General features: G+C 36.7%; 1 protein-coding gene across 5 annotated transcripts in view; it reads right to left on the bottom strand.

The window, feature by feature from the left end:
- Positions 1-4,924: 4,924 nt before the first annotated feature.
- tll1 (tolloid-like 1) overlaps positions 4,925-25,327 on the bottom strand; it is a 99,813-nt gene continuing 79,410 nt past the window's right edge. For 4 of the 5 annotated variants that reach the window (XM_088636169.1, XM_088636151.1, XM_088636178.1 and 1 more), the window contains 5 exons: positions 22,137-22,262; positions 15,291-15,418; positions 11,484-11,697; positions 8,100-8,350; positions 4,925-7,506 (listed from right to left, as the gene is read on the bottom strand). In XM_088636169.1, coding sequence (XP_088492295.1) covers positions 7,372-7,506; positions 8,100-8,350; positions 11,484-11,697; positions 15,291-15,418; positions 22,137-22,262 — 854 coding nt within the window. In that variant the 3' untranslated portion in view covers positions 4,925-7,371. The remainder of the gene's footprint in view (positions 7,507-8,099; positions 8,351-11,483; positions 11,698-15,290; positions 15,419-22,136; positions 22,263-25,327) is intronic. The other variant, XM_088636186.1, reaches the window with a different exon arrangement.

Genomic DNA, 25,327 nt, shown 5'->3' with positions numbered 1-25,327 from the left:
AGTCCAAACAGGGTTATCCAGCCAAGATGTTTAAAACCAGAACCGGATCTGGTACAGAGACGGGGAATAAAAACGGGAGGGTCAGGATGCCGATAGGAAGCCTATGCCCTCAAGCCATGGACGTAGGGCGACTTGATGGTAGGTGGGCCTCTAGACGTCCATATTCCAATGCAGAGCGCAGAGCGCAGAGCGCAGAGCGCAGAGCGCAGAGCGCAGAGCGCAGAGCGCAGAGCGCAGAGCGCAGAGCGCAGAGCGCAGAGCGCAGAGCGCAGAGCGCAGAGCGCAGAGCGCAGAGCGCAGAGCGCAGAGCGCAGAGCGCAGAGCGCAGAGCGCAGAGTAGCAAGAGCGCAGAGCGCAGAGCGCAGAGTAGCAAGAGCGCCCGGCTTAAATAAAGCGGGGCAGGATTGAGGGCAGGTGCATGGAATCAGCCAAAATGTGAAAGAGCCGGAGCGCCCTTAAGAGGAGGGATTATGATCGTGACAGAGCCCTTCCTGGCTGCTAGTAACCACAGCAAAGTTCTCAACTCACAGCATTATTCAAGAAATGATATGCCTAAAGATTAAAATAAAAGTAAAATGAAGTGTATATTCAGTTTTACTAATTTATTTTTTTGTTCATTTAAAAATGTTCTAAACTGTTATTCCAGACATTTTCTTATGTTACAAATATGTGTGAAAGGGAAATATTGTATTATCATATTTTTTTCTTAATACTGGAAAATATCTTTATTTTAACTACAAAGTAAAAATGATTGCACATGAATAGCATTATTTTATTCTTCTGTGAATTTAAGATTTCTAGGGTTCTAAGAACTACTTAAACTACTCACAGCATAATCAGAATTCATAAGAAGCTTATTGTAGACTTGTACTTCCAAGAATCCAAGTTAAAGCTTATTTGATTATTTACACAAGATTAGTTTATTCTGTGTTTGTTTCTTCATAGGTGCTACCTTACTGAATCATACAACATATCTCTCTATTATTTATTTTATTTCTGTTTATTTTTAAAATAACTAGCAGAGACTTCTTATACTTCAAGAAGCGTGAGTGAACATGACATCTAGTAGACAAATAAAGGAGATATTGGAGTTTTTACAGACAAAATAATGAGTTCAAGTTATTTGTCTTTTGTTCTTGTTGTTAACCAAAACAGTAAACTCACCCACTAAAAAGACTGACGCAAGTATGAAATCAGATAAATACAATAAATATCTATTGTTGTTCTAAATCTGTGTTAGGAAACCAAATTATGAGTTTACGACGACAATAATGTCTATTAAACTTGTGATCCTCTCGCATGTCAGAGACAATAAGACTAGGGGTCGGGATTTCTACAGGGCTGGAATAATGGTGTTAGGGATCACTCAGCTGACACAGCATCAGCTTTCTTTGTTGTGCCTAACCATGAAACCTGTGCTACTGTACAAAGATGGCGTCTTCAGAGCAATAGAATGTTCAGTCATGCTAAAAGTCCTTTCAAAGCCTCATTATACATTACAAAGCCCTGGGAAACAGAAAGATATTGAGCATTAGGACACCTTAAAGAAAATTTTAATTAATTACATAATTATCTCGTTTGCCTGGATCATTCACTGCCCCTTCTGTGGGACTCCCATGCCCAATCTACAGAAATAATACAAGCAAAGTTCTTCATCTTCTGCAACACAAAAAACAACGTTACACAAAGATGGAAACCAAATCCAGATGCTAGAAAAATACTAAAAAAACAACAATGTTCGTTACATACAACAGCAGAAATAGGAAACTCCTCAAAGGTTTGCTAGATGACATTGTAAAACATGAACCAAGCGTTTAGCACTGTAAAATGTGGTATGCTGTGGTTTATCTAGATTTTGAGAAAGCTTTGAGCCATGTTCTTCATAAAAATGAATTCAAGTTGGAGGCATTAGGTGTTCAAGGTTGCTTGGATTATGAATTTGTTTATGGCCTGATAGCAAGATAATTGGTAAATGCTCAAATATAATTATATATTGTGGTTTAGGAATTTGTAAAAATTCAAAAAGACTCGGATAAATTTCAGTACTGGGCAAACCTGTTGCATGCAGATACTAAAAAACATAATATACTGTACAGTACTAATATACAATGTGAAACAAAGTTTGAAGAGGCTCCTTATGAGAAAAACCTAGATGATTATGTAGACAGAATATTTTCATCTTTTAGACACTGGCGGGAAGTAATAAAAATTATAAACAAGAAAATATAGTTAAAACTCCAGAATTCAAATCAAGGGATGTATGCTCTCCATTCCTCCTCTTTTACTGGGCTTTATGTACCATCTCTCTTTTCTTCCACTTCTAGACCTCCATCTTTCCCATGCACAGGTGACAGCTGAGCGCTTCCCACATAACATCAATGTAACACACTGATGTTATGTGGGGAAACCCAACTCCATAGCAACCTGGGCCACAGCCATGGTATGGGCACAGTGCTGGCGAGGCCTGTGAAAGAGGTGGCCTGGACGCAGGACAGACTGAGGCCATGTGCTCCCACTCTTGGGGCTGAGCAAGTGTCAGAGTCTGGGGTGGGTGTTACCGGAACAGTGAACATAAGGACTAAGGGAAACAATGAAAATAGCCTGGGGCCGCAGGCACACTGAGTTGCACGCTCTACCAGAAAAGGAGAAGGGGGGGGGGTGAGGGAGAGAGCAGGATTAGGAGAAGAGGAAGGAAGGAGGAAGGGACCCTGCAGCTGTGGTTGATCAGTGTTCCAGCCAGTGTTGACGACAGGAGGAGAACTGAAAGAAAAGAGCAGAGACAGCATAGCAGGTGCAGAGAGATGGTTGTTTTCCATGGAGAATTAGAGGGTGAAGAGCTGCTTTTTCAGGGACAGTTGAGCAAGCAAGATTAGCAATTCTACATGCAAGATTAAAATTTGACTTCCTCCCAAACTTAAATGTTAGATAATAACATTTTGCTTCATGCAAAATGCAACATCGAAAGGCTTTTAAAAGTTGTTTTGAATAATGTGAACGTTAAACACATTTCCTAAGAATGTGATGTATTCAGAAAGTTATTGATCAACGTGCCCAACTATGTACCTATCATGTGTGTCATTTTGTGTGCAGTGGCTAGTGTTGCTACTTCACAGCACTGGGGTCCTGTTTTCAATTCTGGAAAGCTGTCTGTGTGGAGTTTACATGTTCTCCCTGTGATCGCATAGGTTTCCTCCTACAGTCCCAAGACATGCTGGTGGGTTAATTGGCTTTTGGGAAAACTGGCCCTAGTGTGTGCTTTTGTATCTGTGTGTTCCCTGCATCGGACTGGCCTAACCTGTTACTGTATAATCCGGGGTGCATCCTGAATGGCACATATTGTTTGCCGGGATCGGTTCTGGCTCTTTTCCAACCCTGTATTGGATAAAATGGATTGATCTGTCATTTGTGACGATGTAGTAACATCATAGGTCACATGAAATACATCAAACTCCAGGGGGACAATGTAGATGAACCAAATGCTCTGGAAGGTTGGGAAAGCATACAAATTCCACACCGAGATCCCTGGAATTGAACCAACAACTTTAGATTTGTGAAGGAGCAGCTCTGTCTCCTCAACACGACACGCATGCCTGACTATTATCCTGTTTAACTTTAAAAGTACAGGAATTATTTTCTTCTAACCTAGTCCTCTTTGCTATTAAGATGATGTGAATGGTTTTGTCAACTGTTTTAAATATTCAGTACTCACGGAGTAGGTGGCACTCTGAACAAAAGTATGACCTTTTCATTTTAGATGTATTTTTGGTCACAAAATCAGAAAAATAATTCTCATTAACCTTTACAGTTTTTAATGAGGCAATTTGCAAAAGCAGCTGCATACCACAATTAATGTGTAAATAATCTGTTAATTGTGCCTGAAGACCTTTCCCATTTAGTCATATATTTTAAACCGTTGTTCTGCTTAGTAAATGATTTTAATCTTAAAACTGTCACAAACCTCTTTTCTATGCCAGCCAGTAGACAGATGAATCATTATGTTTTTTGATGCAGTTCCACTATCAACGGAAGTGTAGGGGGAACTATTGTTAACTACACTCAATACAATTTGTTCACCTTAACTTGTGACTGTGCTTTCTGCTTCAGCAGGAGAAAAACATATTGTTAGCTGCTAAGCAAACAGATGTTTGTTGTCAAGCTTAACTAAGCAATTTAACATAAGCTCTTTGTGCAGAATGTCAGTATTTGATTATGGAGTTAATTGTGCAGCAAATATATAAAAATGGAAAAGAAGCAAGCCTACATATATTTCTGTCTCGTGTAATACTATAAAAAATGACAGAGGAAATGACTGGCTCCGAGTACCTATTCAGCCCTTCGGAAATAACGCAAAGATCAGTTGGAAATTAGTCCTCCACAATCGCCACCGCATTGTGCTAAACGAGAACCCGTTCTCATTGTTCCATCTGTGAGTGCTGTCAGACACGAGTGCAGCTGAAGAATCAGTCATGCAAAACGAATCAAGATGATGGTTAAAAGCTCTTCAAGATAAAATGGGCTAAATGTAAGACCTTGTATTTGTGGTTCTGGCTTTCTTCCATATTCAGATATGGATGTTCTTCAGCACATTTTTTCCTACTAAGGTTTCAATCGTTCCTCTCTGTTCCAGCATGGAACTCCAATCAAATTTGGAAGAGGTTAGTAGACTCAGTGTAAACAATAAAGACATTGGAGGAGGTTACAAAAGAGAATTACAACAGGGAAGCCTTTCTTTTGGTATTTTTTAGAACAAATCTGGGCTACGGTCCATAGCAGCTTCCATCACGTCTCTTTTCTACCAGTTTATACCTGAACATTTAATTTGTCAGTGACCTTATGGTGCACAAATACTAACCGTATTCTGAAACCAGTCGCAATGGAAATGATTGTGATGAGGTGACATTCAAGAATATTCTCAGTGACACAGTTGTTTAATGTCAACCTGACAGAGGTTTTAATGACTTATTTTAAAACCCACTAACATCAGGCAACAAACATTGGAGAAAGTAACATAAAACTACAGTGAAATAGTTTCAAGTGGAACTTGGCACATACAGTAACAGGAACTGTTTGACCATACCACATATGTTCACTCCCTACCCAACCCCCTTGCAACATACATAATGTATATACACCATAACTAAAGGTCAGATATGGTCCTGTTTACATAACATACATTGAATGTTTTTTGTAGGAACAACACTTTGGGTCACAACATACTCTAGTTACATAGATGCCCTGGGACTGTGGACATCTTCTTAAGCTGTTCATGTATTCTTTTTTACAATAAAATCTTCAAGTTCTTAAACTTATCAAAATAAAAAAAAACAAATATCTACAAAAACGAGTGCAAGAATATACATTTTGTTCTAAGGCAATAGTTGTTGTTCCACAGGACTAGTGCTGTCAATGCGATGACACTTTGAGTCTTTGTTCTTCGGCTGCAGCCAGTCGTCATTCCACATTCATACATGATTTTGCAGGTTGTTGGCTTATTAAATCAAAAAGTTGTTTATACATGGAATAGCACCATAGGAAATCCCTTCGACAGCAACTGTCCTTTCTCAACATGCTTAGTTTCAGACATCCAAAAACTATATCCTTTAGGCAACTGTACAAAACACAATCCCAAACATTTCGTTTAACTCTGATCTCGAAGCAGATGGATAGTGACATTTCTTCAGTGTTCCATTGTTAATCTTCTGTAATAGCCAAGCCAATAGCGCAAAGTTAATTAATTTAGGATGGTTTGTTTTTTTTTGTCACCAAGGCTAATGTCTTTAATAGATTAACATGGTCCCTGCCATGGAGAACACAATATATAGATATTACAAGCCTCTAACTTCCTATAAGTTTTAAGTGCATAAAAAGAGCATGGTATTATGGTAGCAAATTGATATAGAATGGATGGACACCTTTGCAACAAACAGGATGCAATGCTTCCATTTTTTTTTTCACTGTGATTGACATGTGCACAAATCCGAAGCAATTGAAAGAGTGCATATCACACTCTCCTAGACTCACGTTAATGCATGCACCCATTCAATGTTACATTAATAATAATAATAACAACAACAGTTTTAGTTGCAAAAGACAGTTCAGTAAACAACGTATTGGGCATTAAAGGCAAAACTGATAGTGTTGAATAATAATTCAAACAACTGAAACATCACATTTGCCTAAAGCAGCTATTCATAAATACTGATTTCACAACCAAAAATGCCTTGATCTTTCATATATATAAATAATATTGTTTTAGTTATTAATTCAAAGAAGATTCAGCTTGGCGGACACCTATCCATTGGTAAGCCACTCTTCCTGGTGAGGACTGCAGTATGCTGGAGCCTTTCCTGGAAGGCAGAGCACAAGGCAGGACAGGGACAGGGGACACACAGCTGCTCTCCCCTCGGTTTGGATACCAGTCCATTGCTGGGCCACAGAGGAAGGAACAAGGTAGCAGCCAATCAGATACAGACAGCATGATGCTTGGAAAGTGAGTGAAAACCAGAGGAACATGCAAATACTATAAAAACAGGTGCCCCAAGCGGCATTGAAACCCAGGACCCTGGAGCTGGACCATAATGCGTACAATCCTACCATGGTATCACCCTTTTGATAAAAGATAGCATTGTCGCATTCTGAACGTCCTGCAGCAAACTAATCACTGGCATGCTACTGGATTACTTCCCAGTTTATAATCAATGGCAACACCACCTTTAAAACCTAAAGAGCTACTAATCTGATATTTTATGGTTTTGTTCTGCTCAAGATCTCAAGACAAAATATACCCTCAAAACAAATTTATTTGGTAAGCTTTTGCCAGAGAGAGCAAAGTGAAATTCTGTGAGCTCGCAAAAAAAATCCAAGAGAAACGCTCATATCTTTTGGAAGAATAAAGAAATATTACAAATACAGTAAAAAAATAAAGTCCTCGGTGGTTTATTTTAAAATACGTGTAACTGTAATGTTTCTTTCACTATTAGATTGTGCACTTCATCACATGACCCAAATCCAATCCAATACTTGCAACTGACAGTCAATGGTGCTCAGGATTTTGTGCAGAAAGTACAAATTTATTGGCCTGAAAATAGCATGGAGCCTGGCCACTTCACATGGTCCCTTTTCAATGTCTTTCTTGCTACTGAAATCTTGAGGCATCAAATTCTTCTACTGATCACCGACTGCACCATTTTGAGTTCAGGATATGCACTGATGCCACTTTCTCAATGCCTTGATTGCATTCATCTTTGATGACCTCCTGTACATGGAATAAACCAGTTTTATTCAGTTTTTATTTGTTTCAGATGTTTTTCTTTCCACCAATAGAAAGATTATTTTATTTAAAAATATATTATTCATGGTGAGGTTTTCAGCTTATTTTTTGGTGTGGAGAGCCTCTTGAAACTTTGTACTTGTGTATCGTATATGAAATCCTTTCTTGCTGATGGTGTCATCCGTGTGGAAGTGAAGTAAAATAGTTTCTCCAGCAGAGTAGATTTCCTCTCTGGGCTGCAAAAAAACAAATGCAATAATTTAACAACCTTTCCACACAAAAAATACATAAGTTATTTATGAAGTTTTTGTTTTGTTTACTGCATGATGGTCTAACTTTGAAAAGTCCTTGTAATGTTTCATATTTAATAGAGCTTTGTAAGTAACTCTCATCTCTGTAAACAACCCTCACCTGTATTGCACAACAGAGTTCTGTCAATCTTGTCAATTTTGTGACAAATGTTGTCAATTTGTGATGTAGCAGAAAAAAACCTTTGCAAGTTACAGTATGCGTTTATGTTAGTGATTATGTCTGGAAGCAGAACAATGCTAATGGAATTCAATAGAATCTGGTAAACCTCCCCTACCTACTGCTTTCTATAACCCTCTTTCATCTTCCACATAGACTTTTTACACTTCAAAACTATTGTTCCAAGTCTCATGTGACAACCCAAATAAGAAGTAAACCTATGACACAATCAATGTTTAGGGAAAAATAAAAACACACAAGAGTGTTGACCCCTGTATATATATTCATACTTAACCTAACACTTAATGAAAAGATGATTTATAAATCTGGTCATTATATGTTATAGTCATTAAGGCCTTACCCCTGATCCACAGAATCGCCCACGTGTCTGAGATGTGCTGCCAAACCCATCAAACACTTCAATGTAGTCATAACCGCAGTCTGCTTCTTCTTCCACTTCAAAAGTCTGAAAAGTGAGTTCAATTCCATAGCCGTTCTCTGCTGTTATCACCCATTCGCAGTCAGTATGTCCTGGGTAATTGTTGTCTCCAAACTGTGCATGGGAGTATAGGTTTTTCTGTCTCGTCTCTGCTCGCAGTCTTCCTCCACATTCTGTTTAAGAACACAAAAAATACGGAAGGAGTACACTTCATGCCAGCATTGAAAGAAAGTCATTGTTTCTACTGTTGTTTCTTGAGTAGTAAAATGGAAAATTCTATCTAAAAATATAAAATCTTGGTTTCAGTTCAAGTCCGCTGCACAATTTTCAGACTAAGGGAAAAATCCAAATATTTCTGTCCAGCAAGGAAACTCCTGGAAAATGTGTAACAAGTCAGGAGATTGTCTGGTTCTTTCAAGACGGGTACTTTGAAAGAAAGCAGAAGAGGAGTTTGTTGTAAGTGGTTCACAAGGGTTGGAGAAAGCAGAATAACAATAGTCAACAGGCAAAATTGAAGGACAGCAAAGGCAAAATGCAACTGAGATCTGCGAAAGCCCAAATTTTAGCATTCATTTTTTGCTTTGTAGATGCCAGCTATTCTGAATTCCACATCAAATATCACCACATATAAGTAAGTAGTTAATCAGTGCTTTAAAAATGTGATATGAAAGTGAGATTCAGATATTTCTTACAATCAACCCCCTGTGGAGAATGATTACTAAAGACTAGTTTGTAATGAAGGATAGTGTTATGGGCAGATTACGTTTGTCTGAAATAATCAGTCTCTCACTGAAAGGAAAAAGAAAACTGCAACCAGTGTACTTTGTTGAATACGACTGAATTGATATATATATATAGGGATCCAATTCTAAAGTTGAGAAATATAGAACCAAAATTATGTGCATCTATGTGTACTGATGAGGTGGGATATTTTGAGGAAAAAGTGTTTATAGTAAAATGCCCGTAGAAGATATCCACCAAAGTATTTTGAAGGTAAAAGTCATTCCTATGCAAAAATATTCAAATGTCCTGATAATGTTTAATTGTTATGGGTCAAATAATAACAAAATACAATAACAGTAAGAAATCATAGTTTAATATCAATGTACCACTGTAATGAAATCAGGTTTGTCCTCATTAAATGTGTTCTTTCTAAACAGTCAAGTGTACTGTACTGTTATAATCTGATAATATACTGAAATACTGTAGATTCAGAACAATTGCAGCACAAATTTGCTGTAGTAACAAGTAGCAAGGATATGTATCCAAGCCTGTTGCTATCTAAAGGTTCTACCACTGTAATTAAAAATAGCTGCCAAGAGAATCCCTTGGCTCCTGATGAAGATTACTTTAAAAGCCACAATCAAACCAGATTACATTTTGGAGATACAGAAGGTTAGGTTTGATTGTATCATTATTCTCTTCCTGATTGCTTTAATACTATCTTCTAAGAAGAAAGAAATCACATTATGACAGGAAAACAAACACGATTAAGATTTTGTTCTTCTACAATCACAGATTTTTAGTTCTTAGTTCTGGCATTACAAGGAAAAGGGTGTCAAAACCAACAAAACACAACCAAAATATACTACAATTGTTGATTCTTGTTGATATATATTCCATATGTAATTTGCACACAACACAAACATGGATTTGTTAGTATGCATTAGTGTACACAATTATGGTGCCACTTAAAGATATTGCTGATATTCTGGAAAGAACTGAAAACTGTATTAATATCCTCACCATGAGACATGAGATTACTATTCATCTGGATATAACATACAGTCTTTTAGTATCCCTAATGTTTCATGAGTGGAAAAAAGATATTTCCCTATCAGTGAGAAAACTGTAAGCTGCTTTCAGGACTAACTACAATATGAAAATCAAGGACAAGACAACTGCTGATGACTGGACATTCATCTAGTGAGTCTTTAAAAAACTGGAGGATAGAGGAGAAGTCTGTGGTAGCCGAGTAACTTTGACCTGAAAGTACGAGGCAAAAGATTATCATATTCATTATGTAATGTATTCTTGGGAATAAGCTGCAGTTAAAGTCAATCTTTCACACTCTACAGTACAGACTGCATTTAGTGCTTACAGAAATTGAATGTCACAAAGAGAGAAATACAAAAAAAGAATAACAGCTATTTAAAAGCTCAAGGCTAACCGCCATCTACCTGCTGTGTTTAATGCCAAATCAAATCTTTCCATATGTAAGAAAAAGTAAAGAGATGTTTTCAAGAGATTTTTGTTTTTACTTTTACAGCAATAATATGCAGTATGCTGTCGTGCTTATTATTTAGGATGATAGGGTTTTAATGAGCAAGCAATAGTCACAATGAATTACTGAAATATACAAATGTGAATTAGCTCTGGCTGCTTCAGAATGCTAGAAAACAGATCTTATACCTTTAATTCTATTTTGTGTATATTAAATCCAACTTATCAGCAAAGGACAGTCGTTTTGCAAGTTTTAAGGCAAATCAGTCTGTTATACCTACAGTCTGACCAGTAATCCATTTTTTAACTATTATCCTATCAAAAGTAGAGTAATGGTAATAGAGTGATTTGCTGCAAATGGTTCTGAATGGGGAGCTACATCTGTATGCAAAGGTTGCAAAGGTGTAAGTGTAAACTCCATGAAACAACAGAAAAGAAGAAGCACAATATGTATAACTGCATATACACCCCACATATGAAGATAAAAAAATAAACATATTTGGAATATAAAGGAACAGATAAAGGTTTATTCCATGCTGACAGGAAAAGAAACATTTCGGCTGTGGAGCCTTCTTCAACATTTGGAATATTTTAACAAGAGTATAATACTTTGTTTATAGCACTGCCACTAGGTGGCAATAGAATCCTTTATGTATGAGGAAATCTCTTTGTTTTATTGGTGGTAAGAGTTTTGTAGACAACAACAAAACATTCAAGTAGGGAGCTGCGTCAGCATGCATAGGCTGCAAAGGAACAGGTAAAGGTTTATTCCCTGCTGAAAGGAAAAGAAGAGACACAACGTTTCGGCTCTGGAGCCTTCTTCAGGACACTTGTTCCTTCGCAAAAAAATATTCTTTACATACAGTACATGTAGAAAATGACAACTAAACCTCATAAAAAGAAGACAATGATGTGGTTCTTCCACAGCAGGAAATCATTAAGAATTTATCAGATTCTTACACATGTTCAAAGAGTTGCTATAGATTTCAGAAAGTAGGAGGTCTACACCACAGCAAAACACATGTACAAACACATTGCCCTCATTAAACAGTTATATATCACACTTTCTACATGGTAACTGACCTGTAGAATGGGTGGCCTGAAAGCCTTTCCTTTGTACCGAAGCATCCGAAATAAACTTGAGGTACATTTTATTGCCAGTTGAAATAACAGGATCTGGTGTCTTGCTGCCACACAGCCTTCTGAGAATTGCAGCTTTGGCACTGTCCCCGTCAAACACCTCCAGATGGTCATAGGCACATTCTTGATGTTGCTCAATCTCAAACTCATTAAAGCTCTGAAATGGAAAGACAGATTTCAGTGTCATTTATATTTACTTTTTGCATTTCCCTCTTTCTTGGAATATCATTAAAAGTGGGCGAATGCTTTAGTAAGGCACCATATGAATGCATTCGTCTGCTCACTTTTTATTAAAACACAGGAGAACGATTTCTTTATTTTCCTTGGTTTTACTCTACACCTAATCAGCATCATCTGGCACCATTATAATGAAGGCTAATGGTTTATCATGGAGAGGTATAATGAAATCATGCAATCATCATAATAAACCTGCTCTGAACTGCACAGTAGAATAGAGGTTTAAAGATAATAATGTAAAGGTGGATTAATATTATATATATGATTTATTTCAAAAGAGTTGTGTATTAAAGTAGCAAATCAGTATGATAGATAACATATGTACTGTGTGTATTAATACAGTACTGGGCAATCAAAAAGTTTGTTTGAAGTTCAGAAATGTTCCAACTGTCGTTATATTGATGGAGATCAAAATAAAATTTAACCATACAATGTGTAGATTTTTATTGGCCTTTCCAAACACTGAAAAACACTCAACAGTAATGCCCTGCTGATTTGTATCATCTGATTTTTTTTTAAAGTGCATGTTAATAAAAAATGTGTGAATTTATCATTAAATGTGCTTCACAAGTGGTAAGAGTATTTGTTTTCAATATTGCTCCCTTCAACATCCACATTTCTACCACAGCTCCACAGACGCACAAATGCATTCATTATAAAATGGTGCAGCTTTGTCACTGAGACATTCCTGGGCTCTCATGATCATCAATGAAATTCATGTCTTGGACAGCTTTCTTCAGGGGGACCAAACTGATGGAAATCCAACATTGTGAGACTGTGAGGTGATTTAGTGTAACAGTGCAAAAATGCCAATTCAATACATTCAATGCACTGCACTATTTGAGGGATAGGTGGTGAACAATTTCTTTGGAGCTCCTTTGAACTGTATAATATATATTTCAGAGTCAACAATGTTGTACTGAAAGTAATGTCAGAAAATGTCATCAAGGACAGACAGCCATTTACTTGCTTGGGTTCTATCTTGACATTAGTGTCAAGTATATGATATGCATACCTAGAGTGCTCTTGAGTATAAATTGGCATACTCTATATATCTTTATACTGTAGCTCATCAGAAACCGAATTTAGAAATATGAAGGAGGCCAGTGGTACACAAATCATATTCCACTTTACATTCAAGAGGTATACAAGTGGTAATTTGTGTCGCTCTAAAAGAAATGTCACAAGATGGTGTGACTTTCATGAGGAGCAATACAACATGATTGGTGGTGGGAATGGCACCTTATTTAATCTCTTTCTTATTTCCTTTTCAGCATCTACATTTCCCTCTTCCCCTGGATTTTTTACAATATAACATAATGAAAACTGAGAAGTTGTTTAGTGTCCACAGGCACAAACACCCAAGGAAATCAACTCACATATGGTCTAAAGATTTGTGTCCTTGAATGCAAATGTTTAACGATTGCTCGAATTTCAGACCATACTCCATTTTCAGAAAATACAGTGGTCATACAGAAGCCTGGTCACTATGGGAAACATGAATCATGTTCACCAACCAAGTTGTTCGGTAGAAAACTAGAATTATATTTACTTTTTACATTCGCTTTGTAGGCAGGCGTATACAGTGGCATACCCCTTGTTATTAAACTTGTGAAGATTTTTTTAAATGTATTTCTTGGAAAAATGGTTAAACTCAAGATTCATTTGATATTCACTCGTGCCTGGAGTGTTGGAGAAGATATAGAATATTTCTACTGAAAAGTAAATTAGCTTTGAGAGGATTACCTCAGATGACACAAGTGTTCTCCCTCTCATGTTTGGGACATGGTCCTACCTCAGGTGAACATTTTAAGCTTCTTAGCCTGTGCCAGGTTTCACTGAATAGGCCTGATTCCATGGTGTTAGAGGGTTATATATATCCTTACCCGATTTCAACAATATATCCAAAATATGTTACTTCAACTGTGTAATTTGGTTCACTTGTCTCTCATCTGTTATTATCTGATCTGTATTTGCAATCAGTTTTTATAAGTACTGAATATTAGTTTTAACGCTCTCTATTCTAGGTGGATGTCACTTATGAGCCAATGTCTGATCTGCTTTCCATTTTATTGAGCCAGAGAGGCAATAACCTGAGCACATGTGCATTTTAACATACAAACCTGCAAATGTTTGTTAATGCAGCTAAGACATTAATTACAAACCTGTTAGCAACTCATTGTGTACTCATACTAATCCCACCCTTTTTAAATGAACAATACATCAGTAGTAATGTGCAGCACATTGAGATGTTTGCTTTTAAAGACAATATACACAAAAAGGATTATCCTTATAATAATTTATGCACCTTCAAGTAAAAACTTTTCCACGCCTGTAACCTGGGAATGAAATTAATTCTCAAATGGTGCAGAGTAAAAGATTAATAGGCAGCTTTTCTAATGAATAAATGGAAAACAGTAAAACATTGTGAAAATAATAGTGCATGTACTGTTGAGTACGGTAAAGCTGTCTTAATCTGCCTAATCCTTTCTGGACTCCAGCCAGGCCCTGAAGCTGAATGTACTTTACATGAACAGCTGTCCTTGAAGAAGAGTGCATACCTACTGTAAATCTATGGAAAAAATGGGATTTGAAAGAATGACTTTGTAACAGTCTTTTTTTCAGTCTCACACCCAGCACTGGAGACGAAGGGATTCCCTTATCTCACCATTAGGTTTATTACAAATTATTCTAAAATAGGGGGAAAAAAAGAAAAAAAACTCCAAGGCCATTTTAAGCCTTTAAATGTCTTAATCACAAAACCAAATCATGTAGAAAGAAAGGCGTACCTATGCATTTTTTTTCTTTCTGAATTTCTAATGAAAAGAATATCAGTAATTATAATAACCTACTGTACCTTTCTGCCATTTTCGAAACGTTTTCTTTCCAGTATATACTTTCAAAAATGTTAAACACATTTATATATTTAACAATGTGTAGTATTTGTAATTGGAACCCTGGTTCTGAACCACTGTCTTAGGTACACATTTAAACACACAGTCACCTTACCCAAACCAACTAAAACAGAAGGCATCCCTTGAACAAGCTCTTTAATACTCTGGAAAGCTCAGAGTAGTGACCTCACCAAAACTAGCTCATCATATGCTGTACTCCCTGGTATACTCATCCCTTTAAACTCTACAGGAGCCTGAGACATTGGATGATATCATCTAATTGATCTGAGTCCTGGCACAACTCAAATGTTCGCAGCTGGATGCCAGATTTGACTTTCCTTCTCCAGCCCAACCCAAACAAACATTGACCCTGTTATGCCAAAATGCTGTCTTTATGATACAGGGGCTTCAAATGTTTTGGAGAGCCCAGAGGAATGATTTCACAAAAAGAGATTAATCAGACCTTGTGAGATCTGTCACAATGAATGATTTACAGTGTTTTTAATCTGAAACATGCAGGTGAAAATCAGCCCTATGCAGGCTTTTGCATATGAGGTTGTTAAATAAAAATCAATAAATCTAATAATCTTTGTGCTAATCATGTCTGCAAAGTACTCACTATCTTAACACGGTGTCCTGGTGTGGCTGTGATTTCCCACGTGCATTCCTTACGGCTCGGGTACTTGTCTGGCCAGTTGGGGCTGGTGATCATCCCACTGGAACTGTGTACTTTGTGTTCGCACTCAGCTGTGGTAACAAATGGTAGGAGACAGTTAATATACAAGAACAAATTGTGGTTAATTTTTAATCCTGTCAATTTAGTATGTTACATTGTACAGTACATGCTGTTATATTTAGGGCAATGAAAGAGGAAGGTTGTAAATCTAAAACTTAATTTAAAAATATGCAACAATGAATTGACAGTCATGAGACTTGAAAGTGTTAAGGGGTGATTCATTAACACAAAGATAAAACTGGTCTTATTCCTTTATTGCCTTTCATTTTGTAAGACTGAATGCTTATACAAACTAATTAATCCCAGAAACACATATTTGGAAGCCATGTAAGGTTTTTTTCAGATAGAGGGATCTGCATAAAATCACAAATAATAGCTGACAGAACACATATGAAATAGTAATATCAGGTTAATTTATTTATTTTAATTCAAATCTTAAGTATGTTTCTTCCTCTCCATTTGTACCAAACTGTTTAATTTAAGCCTAAATTTAATCTTGATCTGCCATTGCTGTCATCCTCAGTAATTTTATATAACAAGGTACATGAATTCTGATAATCAAACAAAAACTCTAGTTTATCATTAGAAAATAATATTATCCTCCACAACATTTAGAGAATTCCACACAGCCGATCTCAAAAATACATCCCTTCACTATTATGTACTGAGCCACATAAGACGATATACTTATACTGCTAGTATAAGAAGAAACACTAAAACTTTCATGCAGAAAACAAATATGTATTAAGCTAGATCCACATATTTTCCTCAACAATTGACTGATCTCCTTTTAAATCCTCTAAACTCAAAGACACCTTGCCTTGCACCCTTCCACTTAGACTTGTCATCTGACTGTTCCCCTCCACACTACTTTTGAATATTTAAATTAGTTAAATAAGTTGGCTTTTTATGAAATACGCCACGAATTGATCATGTCAAAGTACAGAATGCTAGCACAGCGGGGGCACACATGTCTACATCATCCTTGAGGATGATAAGCAGTATACAAATGCAAGGATTATTACTATATTTGTATTATAAGATCTACATCAAATTTAATGCATTTTTGGGCTGGGCTTCAGTTCCATTTAACATGTGAGTCTCGTTAATAAAAACAGTCACAAGAAAAAGGAAAGTGTCAGTCTGAAATCATTCCATGCTACCATCTTAAACAGTGTGTGGCTCATTAAACATTTGAATCAGATAAAGCGGTCAGAATTTACTGAATCTATCTGAGAGATTATATAAAACTCTTGGAGTGCCAGGTATTATCCTCTGGTATTCCTGTTAGAGGTTGCTAAACAATTGTTAATGGCTATACATTCAAGTACACAAAGATTTTAATCATAATACATCAGAATGTATCTTATTATTAGGAATTATTTTATTAGCTTAAATTGAGTTTAATCATTTATACCATGATGGAGCTGTCAACGACTTCTTAGCACTTGTAATGAGGACAATACCAATTCACTAACAACCTGTCTGATAAAAGGCCAGACTTACAACAATTAAGGAATAGCTGCAAAAATAAACTTAGCTAAAACTCAAATCCTAATCTTATCCAAATGCTAAAAAACCTATACCTTACCCCCATTCCCTTATCCTAACCTTAATCAGATGGTTTACACTCTATTCCCCCACAGGAAGTTAATTTTTAAAAGAATTCATTACTTGCACTAACTAGTCATATATAAAGATATACTGAACAGACGTAACAGTGTAAACTAATGTGTGCCATTGCCCATATGTGACTGTATTCATTTTATTTTGAATGTTTGCAGTATCACTTGATTTCTAAACAATTAAACGTTTGTCAGTTTAATTCATTTGGCTTTTTACATTTATCCTCTTAATAGCGTTTGTATATTCAAGATTTGATGAGGCACTGTATATAGACTGTTCTATATTACAAACTTGACTGTACTGACTGTACAGTAGTCAAATATAACATTTCAGGTGGGTAGCTGCGTCAGCATACGTAGGCTGCAAAGGAACAAGTAATCGGTTTATTCCATGCTGAAAAGAGAAGAGAGAAAACACAACGTTTCGGCCGTGGAGCCTTCTTCAGGTGTTTTGTAGGTTGATTGTAGTGAAATATGGGAACCATAAGAATGCTGGATTCCATTTTTGTTGAAATCAGAGAGCATAACACTGGAAGAGAAACATGTAGAGTGTAGCATTTTAAAGAAAATGGGTTTCTAGATGACAGAAAATTTGAACTTATCCAGTGTTAATAATTAGGGAGTTACAACAAAGAACTCTGGTAACTTCTTATTGAAATGAAAAGAATCTCAAACTCTTGATATGTATGTGGCTTTGATATGTTTTAGACATGACCTAATGGAATACAGATGATCAGTGATGTTAGACAGATAACCATTACTGATTGAATAACCTTTTGTAAACTGACATGAGACCTAGTGTTACTCCAAAAAACATCAGTAATCATAATTCTCTGTACTAACGATGCAACACAAAAGTGAGAGATGAAATCAATACTTGTGCTTTTTCCTGCTTTTTCTTTTTATGCTTTCAATTATATTATACTTTTAATTAATTATTATTTTACTGCTGCTTTTAAATTCAACTTTCCAGGCTAACCAAAGTCTTCAGAAAACATAGCTCCTGAAATCTTTGATTCTCAAAGTTTTATGTAAGAAATTAGTTTGGGAAGGAAATTAGTTGCACAGAGCTAAGGAACCAAATTTTAAAATGGTACAGTATGTATCAAACTTGTGTAATATTGGTATTTTGACATTTAAAACAATAGACTTGACTGCACTGTTTTATATATCCCAATTTGAAACTGCCACTTTTTAATCAATTTGACCCAGTGATACAATCCTTAAAATTACAACAGTGGCAGAACCAAAGTATTGTGGCTCCAGTGGTTACACTGTACAGTATACTGTATGATGGGATACCTGACTGACTCAAGCCCATCTTACCCTCAGCAGCTGACGTCTGCTGCTTGGAGAATCCTAGACAAAGTTAGGTGCTCAGTACATGTCTGATGTCTGGACTATGGGACCTAAAACTGCTTCTTCACTGATATCAGCTATCCTGCTGCCCACTAAACTGCCATCTATCCATTCATTTCATCCAATTGAGGGTGGTGAGAGGGTGGGGGAGCTGGGACCTATCCCAGCAAGCAATGGGCACGAAGCAGTATAAACCCTGGATAACACACCAGTCCATCACAGGTCAAGCACAGACACAGACATACACACACTCACACCAGGTTTAGTTTTCCCAGAAACCAATTACCCTACCAATACATCTTTGGACTATGGGAGGAAACTGGAGCACCTGGAGGAAATCCACTTGAACATGGGACATGCGTCACCATGCCGCCCCCCCCGTAAACATATTTTTTTACAATTCTAAAGGAGTGTTGTCAGATATTTGTTTTTAGAAATTAATTTTGAATGGTAAATAATCATAAACTAGAGAAAGCACTTTTTTTGGTAACTTGGATTATATAATTGTCTTAAATCCCTTTAAAACAATGGGAAAGAGCTCACACAATGTTGAGCTGAAATAAGTATTTTAATTAAAAAATGTTACAACATGAATACTTTCATTTCCGTGTTTCTCCTGATCCTAACTTCATAATTTTTTTTTTAAGTTTCAGAATTCCTACCATCTATTTAGCTGCAATACAACTGGAATTTAAAATTTGATTTAATTAAATTGTTTCTATGTTTATGAAAGTTTCCTTTATATGTTACTTCAAAGTAGAAGCTACTTAACCAAAGGATTTAGATCAGGGGCAGAGTCCTCTTGGCCCTAAATTGATACAAATATTTTTTCTACTAAATCCTTTCATTTAACAACTAATCCAAGTCGAACAAGTAAAGGTTAATTCCTCAATGAAAAGTAGGAGGAACAAACACAGCCTTTTGGATGTTTAAACGTCTTCAATTGTAACACCTAAAGAAGGCTCAGCAGCCAAAAGGTTGTCTATCTTTCTATTTTTTTGCATTTAATTAACCTTTAATTTAGTTTTTTGGTCAAACAGGAGTGAAACGAGCTGATGCATATAAAGAGAGTGTGTTTAGTACTTAACTTTAACTTGCCTGCCTGAGGAAATGACAGCACTGATCTCTGACCATCTCCCCCTCTACCCAGTTAAGAGGTATGAGTCAAAGAGAATTGCTGAATGGTGATGTTGGAGTGGAGACAGGGGTGCTGTTCGATATGATGTGCATGGTACAATGTTCAGTCAGGGAGCTTTTACACACAGGGAAAATGCACTCACCACAATTTAGCTCAGCATGGCTTTCATTAGCATTACATGCCTGTTCCTAAATCCACAATGCTAAAGAATTAAATGCCCCTAGGGCTGCAGTGATTACAAGAAAACATTTCCATCATGAAAAACCACAAAAATAGGGCTGTGTGGATAATAAAAATTCACCATCGAGTTGACTTTGTCTTCTTGTATCAACTCATTTATGTCACTATAATTCTACACATATATTTGTGTTGCTTTATACTCTTAATAAACAGTAGCTAAAACACTGATTTTGGAATAAAAGAAGGTGTTCCTTTTATATTTTAACAGGTTCTAGATCTTCTCCAGAGAGATGGTTAACTACTCATCTATAATAATAATAATAAACTTTATTTTATATAGCACCTTTAAAGGTGGCTTCTCAAAGCGCTTTACAGGATGACAACACCAATAAATAAGAAGAATACACAAGATAAAACACAATTACAATATATAGAGGAGACCGTGGATGGTGGTACTAAGAAAAGCAGAGGGGTGAAGAATGGAACCAGTGAAGTAAAGGCTTTTCTGAAGAAGAGGGTTTTGAGTCTGGATTTGAAGGAGTTTAGAGAAAGTGACTCTCTGATATCCTTGGGGAGAGAGTTCCAGAGCTTGGGGGCATAACAGGAGAAGGCCCTGTCACCCATACAATGTAGACGGGCTTGGGGGACAGTAAGGAGAGCAGAATTAGAAGAGAGAAGGTTGCGAGGTGGGAAGTAGGGCGATAATAGTTCAGACAGGTACTGAGGTGCCAAGCCATGCTGAGCCTTATAGGTGAGCATGAGGATTTTAAATCTACACAGAATTTGACCTGAAGCCAGTGCAAGGACTCCAGGATAGGAGTAATGTGAACACTTGCACTAGACCTGGTCAGGCTTCTGGCTGCTGAATTTTGGACATACTGTAGTTTGTTCAGAGTAGGTTTAGATACCCCAGCGAGTAGAGCATTACAGTAGTCGTACAGTAGTACAGTACATCTCATGCAGAAGCTCTCTAGCTCCTCCAATTGAGCTGTTTAGGCTGACCATCTGCCCTCCTCAGCCTCATGGCATGCATGTTCTTCTGGAGACTCTTATCAGTCGAGGGCACTGATTTTAGGATCCCCTAACAATTTGAAGACACACAATGTGAGCTTATGATTGTTACTTTGCTAGAAACTCAGCTTTCTAAAATAATGCACCAGGTATTTGGTAAAAAAGTCCTGGTAAGCACCTGGTATCCACTCATGCCCAGGTGTGACAAACACACCAAGACCAGAACGTGCAACCCAACTCTAAAGCAAAACAGATCTGTGACCGTGCCTCACAGATATTGTCCTCAACATAAGCTTTGGTTATGTGAGCTAAACACACTCATCCTAGGAGTGTCTACAAAACTGTACTAGTGCTCCATCCAACCACATCACATGGAACTATTGGACCTTGGATTAATTTAATTCTTATCTGAAACATTCACATGATCTTCTTTTATTGTGACTATCAGCCTTCATGAATCATGAGGTTAACATCAAAGGGCATCGATGGAAACATCAGATCCCCATGATGCAAAAGTTTCTAGAAGATTCCCAATCATTGCCTTTGAATTTAAGTTCCAAAAAGCCTTTCAAAAAGCTTTTTTGGGACAAATGCCTGGCAAAAATCCCACTAGACTTGAACACCGTGATGATGGATAATATGACTGAAACTGGTTTGTTCCATCAGGTTATTAACTCCTTTTATTCCAGAATTTTCCATAGTGTGCATCACAGTGGTCAAGGCTCAGAACTTTCAGATGAGTAGCAATTCTGTGACTTACCCAGTGACTAGAAATAGTACTATCTACTACTAACTAGATTTCTTCCGAGGTCAGCTTCCTTTTATAGCCAGTGGCAATCACAGTGACTACCAGGAGCTTATACAAAAACACAGAAAATCTGTGAAACAACCGAAAAAACACTGAATGTTCTATAGATTTATAGGGTATGAATAAATCTGAAAATCATGCTTTCATGATTTTCTGTGTCAGCATGCGTGGTCTGCAAAGGAACATGTGAGAGGTTTAATTTAATCGTTGCTGTCTGCCCTGTCTTTCTCACACCTGAAGAAGGCTCCACAGCCGAAACGTTGCACTTTCTCTCTTCTCTTTTCGGCATACAGTATATATATATAGCTGATGTTAATAATAATGTTTTAAATACCACCTGACTGGTACCAGTACATACTCTGTGTTACCCTCTATGTTAGCACCAACACAAATATGCTCCTGGCAGACCCGGATGGAATCATGAAAGCAAGCAATTTTTACGCGACTGGGATCAACCTGCACATCTATTCAGTGAATCCATTCGGTACATAAAAAATGCTTATAATACAGTAACTAAAGAAGACTTAGCTGTCCAAAGGAAGCGTGGAGCATCTTGCAGAAGACTCCATTTCAACTGAAAGGTCTACGAGCGAATGTGGTCCACATACCTTCTTTGCAGTCATGTTTGTTTTCATGGAGCACAAATCCATTGCGGCACTGACATACATAGCTTCCTACAGTGTTGACACACTCATGCTGACAGCCGCCATTGTCCTTGGAGCACTCATCCTTGTCTGTGGAGAGTGTGAGAGATGCACAACATGCACACATAAATTGCTTATTTCCAAAACAAGCAGAGAAAAAAAAAAAACAAGACAACGTGCTTGTGTGTTTGTCCAGAACAGGGTAAACTATGGCAGAAAAGTCTCTGCAGCCAGACAGAAAGGCTTTTACTCTTTGCCATACTTGTACCCATTCATTAGCCTTTGGATCTTTGGATCTGGCCACTTTAGAGCCACTACCAATTGGTTAAGGAGGAACGCATGTGTATAGGCCTCATTGATCCTACCTGTATCTGGGTTACGTTTGGTCTTTAAATTAATGTTTCTATTGTCTACATGTAGATAATACATTCTGAGGTTTGGAGGGGAAAAAAATGATGACTTTGGGGGATGTCTGTGAATATTGTTCACTTTTCTTCAGTCTGATCTCTGCCACCCTATTAAAGTTTTGGTTCTAAAAGAAATAGCTATTTCTTTAAAAAAAATCTACAGGCATTGTCTTGAAAGGAGCCCATTTTTTTTAATTGAAGGAGATTGTACTGCCTGAAAAATTGACTAAGCGTCATTTCATATTACAAATGTGAAATTCTCTGAAATTATTTTCATTTTGAAATTACAAGTATGTTGAATCATTTTTCACAGAATTCATGCTCAAAAGTAACCATTTTGCTTTATTTAAGCTATGGTGGCAGCAATAATTTGTGGTCTGGAACAAACATTTTGCATCATTAACATATCACAAGTTTTTTTTCTTTGTAATTGTCACCACTTAAATTATGAAATATGTGTGACTAAAATCTTATTTCCAGATTATTTCAATTACATAAATAAAGAAGTAAATGTGTTCATTAGAATAGAATGATATCAAACACAGATGATTATGATGCAAACTGTCCTATAATGTTACTCTTTACACTCTTTTGAAATTGAACTACCAGTTCAATTCAGACTCATATACGATAACATTGAATTTGAATGTTTACTTTTTATAAAGCATTTTTAATCTACATGAATGAAGTGAGAAAAATTTACTCCTAAAATATTTTACAAACTCGCAAATTGAATATGATTCTATTAGCACCTAAGTTTCCCGTACTGAAAAATTCTCTTATCAAACATTTTTACAATTACTACATGGATTTCAGAAGTAGTATATCTGATGTGAGGTAAGGTTTAATTGATTGATAATGTTAATTTCTTCTGATGAATCTGGACAAATGGATACACACACAGAAGACAGCAGAAGAGTACAGAAAATGAAAGTAAAACCCACACATTTGTAAAACAGGATGAAAAATTGCATTTGTAGCTTGCTGAAGGCCACCACAAAGCAGACAAAGATGTATCAGCAAATAAATAATCTAAAAGAGGCTTTACGTGGTTAGAAAAGAAGCTGGAGTTAGCAGGGGACCTGTGTAAAACAGCCACCAAATTCCCCAAAGAGGGTGAGAAGCCAAACTACATTAGCAGATAGTCATTCCGGTGAGAAGCAGTCAGATGGTGCTATTCGTAATCAGCCATTACTTAAAGCAGGACTGGTCCGTCCATTAAACCCAAACTGGCAGACTGTTCCTGACAAATACTATACGAAGTGTAATGCAATGTCAGAGACTGCGTCTGTCATTTTCACATGCAATGAGGTCAAAGCGCAATTTCTGGTTAACAAGAATGTTCAGGGAACGTATGGAACCAAAAGAGAATCTCAACCTTTGTTCATGTGACTGGAAGAAACATTGTTTCTTGGATTCCTCTGGCTACAGGAAGGCTGCAACAAGGTATGCTTTCACATTTGATCATGTCACAAACCAAACACTAGGAATCCAAAAACCCTTGAAAGTATTCAAATATATTTTTATAAATTATTTACCAGTATACTTCTATTAATACTAAGCTAAAGTGCAATGACCAAATTATTTAATACAGCAGTCTTATCCTAATTCTTTTTCAAGATGCAGTGTCTAATGCGATTCAGTGACCATTCAGGCAGTGCTATGTTCCTTATAACCTTACACGGTAAAAACACATGTTGTGAATACAGTATCTTATTGTGCAAGCAATACATATTCAGGCAACTTGTAAAAAATTAAATAGATCATCTCTTACAATATAATCCCCTGTATGTTTGTTTATCAACGCTGCATTTCTATTACAGGAACTCCAGCATCTGTACCTTCCATACATGTTCAAATTTAATGTTGCTTCATCCATGTTTCACAGTAGGTACAGGTAACATACTGTACACTTTCAATTCTTTCAAAGACATTTTCTACAGCATCTTCATATACAGCGTAGTGAATTTAAAATATCTGATAAAATGACTAAAACGTGTGACTGTGGGAGGTACGGTACTTGTCACATTTTGTTGATTAAGGGCAACTTGACCACTGGATCCCTTTGCGTTCTTTCTGTTTTTACCATCTGTTCTGACAAGAAACAGCATGTTCTTTGTTTGGTTACTCAACACTGTCTGCACATACAGTATCTGCCATAACATCACGATGGAATAATTATTCTAAAACATCTGAATGCTTAGTTACAAGTTGCCTAAATACATATAGCAGACAGTGTACTTTTTAATTAATCATTTTGGCAATGAAGACGAAGCAAAATGTACAGTTACACTGAATTTGTTCTTAACTCTTAGTACACAAAACATTTATCTGAAAAAAAGCATATGCAGCAAAGAATTACCTGTACATAGCACATTCAAAACTTTAATTTTAATCTTTTTTAAACTTTAATTTTAAGTCATATTCATTAGATAAACAAGGTTGAGCTCTGCTCTCAGTTAATTAATTAATTGTTTACTTGCCAGTATTAAAAGACAAATAAGCACTGTGAGTGTTTACAATGGAATCTGGGATGAAAAATCTCTGAATTCATGAAACACAAAACAAAAAAAAATATTTCTATAAAATACGAACAATTAAGACCTAGATTATTTTCTAAATTGAGAAGCATGGTAAGAATCGGTATTGAGCTGTATTACTCCTTGAATTGCAAGTCAAACCTCAAAGAAATACCCCTTTCAATGGTTTTAGTAGTGACTCCATGTACTGCATGCTCTGACCAGGTGT

The sequence above is a fragment of the Lepisosteus platostomus genome, chromosome 1, assembly GCF_059453375.1.
Source record: "Lepisosteus platostomus isolate fLepPlt1 chromosome 1, fLepPlt1.hap1, whole genome shotgun sequence".
Taxonomy (NCBI): domain Eukaryota; kingdom Metazoa; phylum Chordata; class Actinopteri; order Semionotiformes; family Lepisosteidae; genus Lepisosteus; species Lepisosteus platostomus.
This window is presented reverse-complemented; position numbering and strand designations above follow the sequence as displayed.